This window comes from Crocodylus siamensis, chromosome 1 (assembly GCF_052110815.1).
Source record: "Crocodylus siamensis isolate JL-2025a chromosome 1, ASM5211081v1, whole genome shotgun sequence".
Taxonomy (NCBI): domain Eukaryota; kingdom Metazoa; phylum Chordata; order Crocodylia; family Crocodylidae; genus Crocodylus; species Crocodylus siamensis.
In genome coordinates this window covers 281734392-281746543 of record NC_143395.1, presented here as the reverse complement: position 1 = coordinate 281746543, position 12152 = coordinate 281734392, and the positions used below count along the sequence as shown (strand labels likewise).

At 41.4% G+C, this 12152-nt stretch overlaps 1 protein-coding gene across 2 annotated transcripts in view; it reads left to right on the top strand.

The window, feature by feature from the left end:
* Nucleotides 1-12152, top strand: part of WWC3 (WWC family member 3) — a 159302-nt gene that overhangs the window by 65696 nt on the left and 81454 nt on the right. For both annotated transcript variants that reach the window (XM_090063951.1, XM_090063946.1), the window contains exon 5: nucleotides 4181-4260. In XM_090063951.1, coding sequence (XP_089920077.1) covers nucleotides 4181-4260 — 80 coding nt within the window. The remainder of the gene's footprint in view (nucleotides 1-4180; nucleotides 4261-12152) is intronic.

Here is a 12152-nt window from a genome sequence, read left to right as displayed (position 1 = left end):
GAGCAAGGAGTATGTATATATAGTGATATGTGTGCATACAAACTTAATTTTTTTTCAGTAATGTAATTTGTGGTAGGTGAGGAGGGCACCTGCCTCAGGTGCCAACATTGGGGTACCAGAATGGTTCCTCTCCCCATCCCACCCCTGTCTTCCCACCCTGCCACTATTCTAGCAATAACTGCAGCCCTGTGCTGCTACTGTTGCAGCAGCAGCTGGGTGCTGGAATACCATGCTGCAGCTGTATCAGCAACAACCAGAATGAACAGCACCAGCTGAGGCCTTCTTAAGTCCCCAGAGCAGGTAAGACTCCTGCTTCCTCCCCCAGCTCCCCAGCCTGCTACGCAGGGCACAGTCCTGGTTAGTTGTGCTTCTGCTTATTTTGTTAATGTTAAGCTAAGTTGTGTGGACATGCTTTCTAAAATTGAATGCTTTTAAAATGTTGCTATTCTAAGCAGTTTAATAATAAAAAAATGTAATGTTTACTATGTCACAGTGACTTGCAAAGCAAACTAGGTCATTTTACAAGCATATAGAATTTTCTGATATGAATGACACCTTGTACAACTTGAATTTTGAAAAAAAATTTTGTCTCAGTTTTGTCACCAGGAGTAAATATTTTGCAGTCCATATAGTATTTCCATTTAACACTTATTCGAAACAATTATCATCTTATTTTACAGTTATTTTCATTAGGCTCCCGGGGTGTAACTGAGGCTATCATTTGTATTTGGAACATCATTAATAATTCAGTGGGAGCACAAGCCAGGATGAATTTTATCTCGCTTGACCAGAGCTGTTTTATAAAGGAATAAAAGCAAAAGCACCCCACAGTAATAATATATAATTCTAAGTACATAGAATGTCTTTCTGTCATAAGGTGCCATTTTTATGTGATTTTTGAGAGCAGAAGCACACTTCAGGATGCTGTCTTTTCTAAGTAGATGGAAGTGGCAGAGATGCATTATGGGTGGCTTTCTAAAAGCCATAACACTCTTAATAGAAAACAGGATAAATCTTCATGTGTAACTGTGCAGTAGATTTCAGCAATTACAAAATGTAGTGTATAACTTAAAGTTCCCCAAAATCTTTCTGAATTGAGTGTTTCTTTTATTAATACATAAAGGGGAGCTTAGCATGCTAGACACTCAGCACATGAAATAAATAAAATGCATATCTCTGATGGGTGGTGTTCCTGTTTTTGTTTTTATCACATACTGATCAACTTTCCACTTAAGTGTTTCTGTAAATAAATCCTAGTTGCCACCCATCAAAGGCATTTAATCTATCTGTATGTGTTTACAAAACAGTATGTAGTTGACTTAATGTGCAAAAAAAGAGAAAAGAATCCAACAAGAAAATTGCGTTTGATTTGTCTCAGATAAATTGACCCAGTTTGTTTAAAGAGGGTTTTCCATGTATGTATAGATTATGCTTCATTGTCTCCTCTGATTCATTAGCAAAGTGACATGGCCCTGAACAGGTGTTCATTTCTAGTGGTGGAAATTTCTGGGAAGTTTCCTGGAAGGGATGGAGCAAGTCTCTTGCAAGAAAAAACACTCCTAGTCTGGTCCAGAAGGGGAATGGAGCAGTGAGTCAAAGCCCTCTTCCCATTTCCCAGACTAAGGTTGGAAGACAAACAAGGAACAGCTGCTCCTCTACTCTGTTCCTGGTGATGGGAGAACAATCTCTCCACTCTCTTCCCAGACCAGAGTCCCTGGTTTAGGGCATGGGTTGGGGGCTTTGACTCACTGTTCCACTTGTCTCCTGGACCAGACTGGGAGAGGAACATACAAGTGTTCTTTCTTGTGAGAGATTTTCAACATTTCCTCCCTTCCAGGTTGTCACCTGGAAGATCTTTCCTCCTAGAAGGGATGTTTGCCCTGGGAGAAATTGGATGAATGCTTGTATTGTTGTAGCAGTGACTCTCAGGGTAGAAAGAATGCCTGTATGTCACTAATGTATTCCATGTGTGTTAGGTGAACTTTTGAGTTGCACACACCAGTGCATGTTGAATTAATATAAAGAATGCAACATACTGGACACTAAGAACATTTATGGATAAGATATTAGCTATATGGTTTCTCATAAAAATAAGACAAGCCAAATGTTAACTATGTATTATCTGATGAGGTTTGATGATACAGTGATTTTTCACTGTGTTTGATGAAGGATGAGGGAAACGTTTCATAGTTTCATAGTTAGTAGGGTCAGGAGGGACCTGAGCAGATCATCAAGTCTGACCCCCTGCCATGGTAGGAAAGAGTACTGGGGTCAAATGACCCCAGCAAGGTGATTGTCTAGCCTTATCTTAAAGACCCCCAGGGTATGAGCCAGCACCGCTTCACTTGGAAGTTGATTCCAGATCCTAGCCGCCCTGACTGTGAAGTAGCGCCTCCTGATGTCTATTCTGAATCTACGCTCTGCCAGCTTGTGGCCATTATTTCTAGTCACTCCTGGTATTGCTTGGGGGAACAGGGACTCCCCCAGTGTCTTGTGATCCCCCCCGACTAGTTTGTAACAGGTCACTAGATCCCCCGTCAACCTTCTCTTGTGGAGGCTGAATAGATTCGGGTCCCGTAGCCTCTCCTCATAGGGCCTGCCCTGCTGGCCCTGATCATGGGAGTGGCCCTCCTCTGGACCCTCTCCATGTTGTCCACATCCTTCTTGAAGTGCGGCGCCCAGAACTGGACTCAGTACTCCAGCTGTGGCCTGACCAGTGCCGCATAGAGGAGGAGGATCACCTCCTTGGACCTGCTCGAGATGCATCTGTGGATGCATGACTTGGTGCGGTTGTCCTTCCTGACTACATCCCCACACTGTTGGCCCGTGTTCATTTTGACATCGATGAAGATTCCAAGATCCTTTTCTGCCTCTGCACTGACAAGAAGGGAGTTCCCCAGCCTGTAGGTATGGTGCTGGTTCTTCATCCCCAGGTGCATCACCTTGCACTTGTCAGTGTTGAATCCCATCCTGTTCTTATCTGCCCACCCTTGTAACCTGTCTAGGTGCGATTGCAACCTATTCCTCCCTTCTAGCGTGCCCACTTCTCCCCGCATCTTAGTGTTATGTTAATCATTAAGTCATGTTAATCATTTTGTCATCTACTGATTTACATAGAAACTGTATCAGTGGCCTGATAAGTTATATATGGCACCCTAAATCCTGTTTATTTACCTTTTTTTTTCACATAAAACAGCTTTGAATTTAAAATGCACTTTAGGAAAAATAAATTTCTGAATACAGAAACATTTGTGAGAGTTTTACTTTTTTATTTTACTCCCATTTAAGATAGGTTATTTCTGGAGGAAATATTTTTGTTTTAATCTTTGTTTTAAGTGCATCTTATACTTGAACGAATATAGTAGTGTTTATTTTTAGACTCTTTTCTTGTGGCAGCATAGTAATCATTGTAGTACAGTGTCTCTCCCGTAAACCTACTTTTCAAACTAAATTTTCAAAACAGGTATGCAAAACCACATCTATCCTCAACATACCGTGTCTTTCTTGTATATGTATTAAAATGAACACAGATTAATGAATGACAATTAAGGTAGTAAAAACTGCTAGTTTATCTCCCCAGGCATGTACCTGAATCTTTGGAGCACTATAATAAGCAGCTGCTTGTTGTACTGTGATGCAAATGATCATTTAGGCAAGTTTCATTTTGCCTTTGTGTGAGTTTTATAATTAAAAAAAAAAATGCGACAATAGTTAAATGTTCTTCCTAGAAACATTAATATTCTTCCCACGTGAAAAATCCATAAAATTGAACCTCTTCCCCTTTCCAGCTGCTGGAGCTGGTTCTTGCAAAATACTTCAAGTATAGCCTGGGAGGTCTATGGGCGCTTGTCTACAACTACAAGAAGACTTGGGGAAATTGCCTGTGGACTGGGACTGGCTGGTCGTTAGTACAAGTGATTGCAGATAGCGTAAGAATAGACAATACAAGCAAACTGCTGTTCTCTAAATATGTTAGTGGTGTGGATGTTGGATTGGATTTTATTAATGTTTCTACAAAGTTTTTGATTTCGTTGTTCATAGATTTAAAAAATATTAAATGCAATCACTTTTTTAGTTTGAACAGTACACTCTAACTCAAGTTTTTGTATTTTTATAGAACAATTCTAGCTATTTAGTGAGGTGCTATTACAGTTTTTGCCTAATTTTTTTTTGTTTCAAGCTTTCTAGGTTAAAACGAGAGTTGGCACAGATGAAACAAGAATTGCAGTATAAAGAGAGAGGAGTGGAAACATTGCAAGAGTGAGTCAAAGGGGTTTTATTTCTCTTGTATGAAATTTTTGTTACTGAATTGGAAATGTTTCAGGACTTTAGTTAATACATAACCTGCTGCTATACATTTTAAAATCAGAATTATTCTGCTTTACAATGTTTTCTCTTTGATAAGGCAAAACTATGTATTCAAGACTGTTTCAGATTAGTTTAGGTTATTATTCCATTAGCTATTGTGTGAGCAAGTATCATGCTCACATATTAACCAGAATGTAGTCTTGAATTATGCAAAATATGGAAACTAGTAAGTTCAGAACAGTCATAACATCTAAAATATTTAAAAAAACCCTATAGTAATTTCATTTGGAGGTCTATGCAGATTTAGTTCTGCCCTAATATTACAACTATTATTACAACTTTGAGTTTTCTTTATTAATTGCTGACTTTCATACGGCAATCCAATAGATGGAAGCTTGCTTTCTTCATCTTTTTTCTGCTGGCTAAATATGGTACTATATAATCAATAACAGATATACAAGTAAGGGGAAAATGACTATAAACAGTACACACCTAATAATATATAAATACTTATCTCATTAGGGTTTTTTTGCTTTAAAGCATACAGAACAGGGTAGCATGGCCGGGGACTTCACTGACAAGAAAAGCTAGTCATTCTTAGTCTAAATATATTTAAAAAGACTACGTAAGAGTAATCCTTACACCTAGAAGCAAATAGATGTATATAGCATCCTCAAGACCAATTGGCAATGTATTGTAGTAATAAGAGAAGTCACAAGGTAAAAGGTAAATGTTTAAATTGAAAAATAATGGCTGCTTCAAAACAGGCAGTATCATACAATGCTGCAGTAGTCATGCAAGAGTTAGCTTGTATCGTACACACAAATATTTATACCTTACATGGTTACTTAATATTCTCTCTGTGAATAATAACTTTGAACTAAATATAAATTCCGGCTTTTCTTTCCTTTCTTTCCTATGAAAATGAGGTTAGTTTAAAAGGAGAGCAATGAGATTCTAATTTAGGGATCCATTCAATTGTTTGTTTTTCTTTCTGATGGACTAGTCACTATATAGGAAAAAGCCAAGATCAAAAAAGGTGGGGCTTAAAGGCAACTCTACATATACCTTAAAACTACATATTTTATATGACCTTCAGGGAGATAAAATTATGAATCTCAGTGTTAATGTTTGTGATCTTAACCCAGATTAAATTGCTCACTTTGGGGTGCGAAGGTGATAGTTCAGTTGCTACTAAGAATTGATACTTTGGGAATCTGATCAACCAGCACTTCTAGCACTTCTAGCACAAACACGAGTATTCTTTCTGTGCTAGTGAATTCTCATTGTTGATGACGTTGTGATACTGTGCTCACTCTGTCCTGCTTTTTGCGTGCGCACACACACACACAGACACAGACACAGACACACACACACACACACACACACACACACACAGACACACACACACACACACACACACACACACACACACACACACACACACACACCCTCCCCCCCCGCTTGTCGCCTCAGGGAGCTGGAGCTGAATCTGGACTCTGTGCCGGTAACTAGGGGGCTGGAGGAGGTGGGGGGGTGGAACTCCACCAGACCCCATCCCCTGCCTGGTCCCCCAGCCCCAGCTCCCGGTTCTTTAAAAAAAAAAAAAAAAATCCCTGCATTCACCAGCTGCTGCCAGGTAGGGGGATGAGCCCCGCTGTCCCTCACTGCCCTGGGCTGCGTGGGGGTCTCTCTCACAAGCCCCCATCCCCTGCCTGCTGTCCCAGCCCCATTTGATAGGTGCCCCACCTGGCCTCAGCTCCCGGTTCTTTAAAAAAAGAAAGAAAAGCTCCACACTCACTGGCTGCTGCAGCGGCTGTTGGGGCTTTTGGGGGCTTGTAGCAGAGCCCCCACATAGCATGGGGTAGTGTGGGGCAGTGGGAATCTCTGAATCAGATTGGGATTAATAGATTTGGGACACTGATTTGAGTCACCAAATGGAATCATTGTCCCCTGAATTGGCTGAATCCGAAGCAAATACTAGCTGCTTCCCACAGGCCTAGCATTTTCTTCAAGATTGTCTCTTGTGTACACTTGCTTGTTGAGCAGTGTATTTCACTGTGGCTTCTTGGTTTATGAGCCACAGGGTTTGTGTTATAAAAAAAAAGCCTTGCAGGGAAGTGTTTTTTTTACTTTGTTTTGAATATTTTCTTTCTACTTATATGCAAGTCTGATAATTTGTTTCATCAGTTCTTACAGAGCAAGTGCATTGTCAGAAAATAATACAAGTTTATTTCCCCCCTTTTAAATGAAAACTTCTATTTTTTGGCAGATTCTTTAAACTTAGTCATCTTATAAATTCCTATCTTTGTGTTACATTTCTTAAAAACTTTGTCTTCCAAGACTACTTTCTGTCTTCTCTTGGTCAAGTCAAAAGTATTTTTAAATTTCATTTTCACAGGATTACCAGATCTAAAATGGCAGGAGTCTCATCCAGCTTTTGCCTTTTCTGTCATGTTCTTTATTTAGCTTTAAGTGAGTCTTAGGCAACATTAGGAATCATTTCATTTGGGGGTTTACATCTAGTGGGTGCGTCTATATGAGACGCTTACTGTGCAGTAGCATGCCAGTCAAAAACTGCTAATAAGCTACAGCATGGTAAGCATCACAAAAAAGTGTGCAGGCTCTACTGCGCAGTAATTGTGGTTACTGTGCATTTAGTTAGTAATTAAGCAAATACTAAACTAAACATTCCTTAACTACTGCACATTAATGAATGTGTAGACACACCCAGTGTGTATCTGGTCTTAAACAACCTTTTTGTATAGAATGGCTTTATGAGCAGTTAAGGGTGAAAACCAACTTTAATGAAAGTCAGTAATAATATTTTATCTGGATTCAATAGTCTTGATCTTGGCCTAGGAGAGTAGGAATGGATTTTGTTATTGGAGGAGTTTGACTAACCCTGTTTATTATTAAGGTTGTCCAGTACTTTCATTATAAGCCTTTGTTTTTTAATTGCTTATGCCTTTGCTAAATTAAAACCATTTATTGTGAAATTTCCAATGATATCTGTTCTAGGCTGACTCTTTTTTTAATTTGTTTTTGAAAATTTCACTGGAAAATTTTCAGTCATTTCTGAGAACAGGGTTTGCTTTTTTGTTTAGCCCACCACATCTGTTCTGGTGACATGTCTTCTCCCCTTCACCCAATCTTTGAGTTTTAGGTGTCAGCACTTCACATTTGGCAAGGTTTTTGTTTATTTGTTTTTGTTTATTTTGCTACCCCTAGGAAAATCCATCCAGATTTGGCAAAGCTTTAGAATACTGCAGTCCACATTTGTTTAGTACAGACTTGCTAGAGCTTAACAACTAGATTCTAGAAAGAGTGTGTCTCATTGAGCATGCCTGAGCCTCTTACAGCTCCCAGTGCTAACTGGACTATGCAGATGTCATCCCCCACAGAACAAAAGAACAGTCTCTGTCTCATTAAAGTTAATACTACTTCCACAGCTACACATGTACCAACATGCCTCCCCCCACCATTGAGTGACTGATTATGCTGCAGCCCAAAATTACAGCGGCAACGCTGGATTTCCTCTCCAATGCACTGATTCTCCGTCAGGGTACTGGGGCATCCTGGGGTGCCACCAGGTCCTTTGAATGGTGCTGTGAACTTGCAGGAGATAAGCTGATAAGTTAAGTAGAGAATCACAGGCTTCGGCTTCCCCTTCCTGAATGATTCCTTCCTCCTTCCCCCACCCACTGCCGGGGGGGGGGGAGGGAAGGGGAGGGGGTTGAAATTCGTGACAGTTAATCAATGCCACTCAATGTTATGGAGGGGTCCCTCTGGTGTAGTGAGAGTGCCCTGAGTCCAAAAAGGTGGATAACCGGTGCTCTAATCCCTGTTCCCAGTTGGGTTGGGCTCAGCACTGGGCAGGGGGAGGGAACAAACATTCAGTCTCTGCTAGCATAGAGTGAAGAAGCAGTTTGATTTAAGCAGAGGGAACAAAAGCCTGACCAGTTGTCTGTGGGCAGAAAGGGGGACACTGAGATAAAATCTCTTCATATTTGATAAGAGATAAAAGCTCTTCATACTTGACCTGACTGGACAAGGAAAATGGGACCGGGGCCAGATCAGTGGGATGAGAGTAAAAACAAGACGGATCTGACAAGGAGCTTGAAATGTAGGGCAGAGAAATAATGCAGTGTAGCCTGGTAAGGAGACTAACCTTGTAGGGGGCCAGGAGTGGAAACAGATTGGATGAGGTATTGAGAGAGGCAGACTAGATGCTAGAGTTGTGGGGGCAGTGAGGGAAAGAGATAAGGACCAAAGGGGTGGAGTAGAAGTGTGACTGGATGATCAAAGTCTGGGACAAGGTGTGGGGAGGAGGGCAAGATTGATGCCGAGACATCAAGTCCATTGGTGGAGACTGGGACTCGTTGGAAGGAGAGAAACCTGAATAATAGACCCTTAAGATTAGCTAGGCAAGGAGACTGAGACTGTGCTGAGGAGCCAGGGGTGAGGAAGTGGCAGGTTAGAAGCAGTGAGGTAAAATGGGTCAAGGGAGTCTGTGCTAGAAAGACTTTCCTCTGAGCTTGGAATGGAACCCAATGTCATTGGAATGTCATTGATGCCAGCAAATATCTGTGGAAGCTATTAGAAAAATGACCAAATGCATGGAACATGCACTTACGATCACCAACACCCTGTTCTGCCAGAAAAACAGGTACAAGACATCATGGCAGTCCCCATGATTTCAGCATTAACACTTGATTGGCTACATCATCATTTGTGCCTGGGATTGCAAAGATTTCCGCATCAGTCGAGGTAATGCTTGTAGCTGATGATTGCTGGACTGATCACGCACTCATCTGCTTGATTATGTCACTCAAACTGCCTCCCATACAACGACTGCAGCACAAGCAATATCAACGGAAGTTCAGTGTTGAAAGGCTTAAGGACCCAATTGAGTGAGAGCTTTTCCACCAGTGCCTCAATGAAAAACCAGTGAATTCCATTCAACAACAATGGGAGAATGTTGGCAGCGCTTTGGGTGCCTTAAAGTCCACTGTCATCACCTGCAAAGAGATTGTTTGATGAACATGACTGGGAGATCCAAGCGTTGATCAGCTGCAGGCTTCATGCTTTTTGTGCTTGGCAGAATGCCACCAGTTCCAAGCAAAAGCAATTGAATCATCAAGAGACAGAGAATAAGGCAAAGACCCAAAAGAGAGCCTGCAATATGAAGAGCAGACAGTGAGAAGACAAGGCAAAGAAGATTCAACAACTTGCTGATGTCCATGATATGCATGATTTCTTTAGTGCCACCAAATCCATATGTGGTCAACCCCCTTGAGACCTAAGAAGACCTGATCAAGATCTGTTGAAAGGAGCATGTTGAAGATATTTTCACTCAAGACTCTGTTGTTGATGAGTATTCTCAATTCCATCCTGTAACACCCAGTCAGAGACTATCTTGGAATCTCTCCAACCCTTGATGAGGTGAGGAAAGCCATCAAGCAGATGAAGAATGACGTGGCATCTGGCGTAGATGGAATTCCTGCTGAAATCTTCAAGCAGGGGGGAGAGGAACTTGCATCACAGATCCGTGCCCTCATTTTAAGGATCTAAAATGATGAAGAAATCCCAGATAATCTCAGGAACACCATGATTGTGACAGGATTCAAGAAAGGATTCAGGTTTGACTGTGAATTACACAGGGATTGTCTGTCTGTCTGTCTGTCATTGCAGGAACCCTCCTGCAGTCTCCTTTTATTTGCTGAAGAGCTTCTCCTGGAACCTCAGTGTGGGTTAGGGCATCAGAGGCACAACTGACAGAATATTCACAGCTTGCCAGCTGCAGGAGAAATGCTGGGTACAACATAAACCTCTCTATATGGCCTTCTTTGACTTCACGGAACTCTTCAACTTTGTCAGCCGGGAAGTGCTGTGGAGGATCCTTCTGAGGTATGAATGTCCCCCAAAATGTGTTACCATTTGTTACTTGCTCTCTGACTATGCTAGCAGTGGTTCTCAGTAATGGATCTATCACAAATCTTTTTGAAGTTAGAACTGACGTTAAACACCGCTGCATCATTGCTCTAACACTCTTCTCAATATTCTTTACTGTGATGCTACATATAACCAACAAACTTCCAGTAAGAGTGGAGCTAAATTAGCAAATGGAAGGTAAACTGTTTAATCTCAGCCAAGTCTGAGCCAAAACCAAGACCAACCCGACCTCAATCATTGAGCTCCAGTACACTAGTGATGCTGTAGCATATGTGCTCACAGAAGGAGATCTTTAGGCAACTATTGGCATCTTTACCAAGGCATACAAGAAAATGGGACTGGTGCTTAACATTCAGAAGACTGAGGTCCTCCACCAGCAAACTCCTAATGAGCAGTCCCTAGCTTCAGTAATTCAGATTCATGGTGGTATTCAGGACAAGGTTGAGTATTTCCTGTACCTTGGAAGCCATCTCTTGCAGAATGCTGATGTTGATGAAGAAATCCAGCATCACTTCAGATGTGCAAGTCCAGCCTTCAGATGCCAGAGGAAATGGGTGTTTAAAGATCACAATATCAGATTCAAAAACAAGCTCATGGTTTATCAAGTAGTTGTGATCTCTCCCTTACTGTACAGAGCTAATGTGGACAATGGACAAGAGATGCCTCAGGTTGGTGGAGAAGTACCATCAACGATACCTGTGGAAGAGCCTTTGAATCCGGTGGGAAGACAGATGTACCAACATTAGCATAATGTTGTAAACAAATGCTACAAGTGTCGAGGCAATGATCATCTGACATCAGCTTCTCTGGGCTTTATGCCTCATCTAGATATCTGACTCCAGACTTCCAAAGCAAGTTTTATTTTCCAAGCTTAATCAAGGTGGAAGTTCAAGAGGAGGGCAGAGAAAGTGCTTCAAGGACATCCTCAAGGCTAACTTGAAAAAAATACAACATCACCATCAAGTGTTGGGAGACTATCATTCAGGGCTGCCCCAAATGGAAGAAGAGTCTGTTGCAAGAATTTCAGTACTTTGAAGCCTTGCAACAACAGAAGAAGGAAGAGTTGGAGTGGCAGAAATTGTGCATCATGGACCAACCTAGAATCCAGAATCACCTGTGGAAATGTGTCTGAGTTTCAGTAGAACCTGTGAATCCTGGATTGGCATTGTCAGCCTTCTTCAGACCCACAAATAAGACATGGAAGACAATCATCCTTGACTGCAAAGGATTGCCCATGATGATGACTACATACAGTACACAGCATGAGGGATGGAGCGCACTTTCTCCTCATTGTTTTAATACATAGCCCAGCATCTTGTTTATTACACATTATTCAAACCCAGCTGTGGAGACAAAATTACTAATTTTTTCATAGCCTCTTCGGTGACATTCAGCAATATTAATTGATTTATCTTCATAGCCTTCCAGTGACATACATTTGACTAGTGTTATCCCCATTTATCCCCAGGTAGAGAACTCTGGCACAGAGATTAAAGGCTGAAGTTTCCATCAATTTTATACGCTTAACTTAAAATGTCTAGGACTTGATTTTTCAGAGCATTGTATATAACATTTTCTTCGTTGAAAACAGAGTCTCCATTGACTGTGGTTGCAGTTGTGTGTCATTAGTGCTTCCTTGGATCAAACATCAAGAAAATGAGAAACACTCTGACCACCTATGAAATGGCCATGAGATTTTTCTGTCTGCATGCAGTCCCTTGCCTTGTATCCTACATGCATTGTATCCTACGTGCTGACCCTGTGCACTTGCCCTGGTCATTGACCAGCCCTGGGCACTGACCATATCCGACCCATAGGGCAAAGCCATCCAGCTGTGGAAATCTAGTTTTCTCATGTATGATGTAAGCTCCAAATTTCACTATATGTTT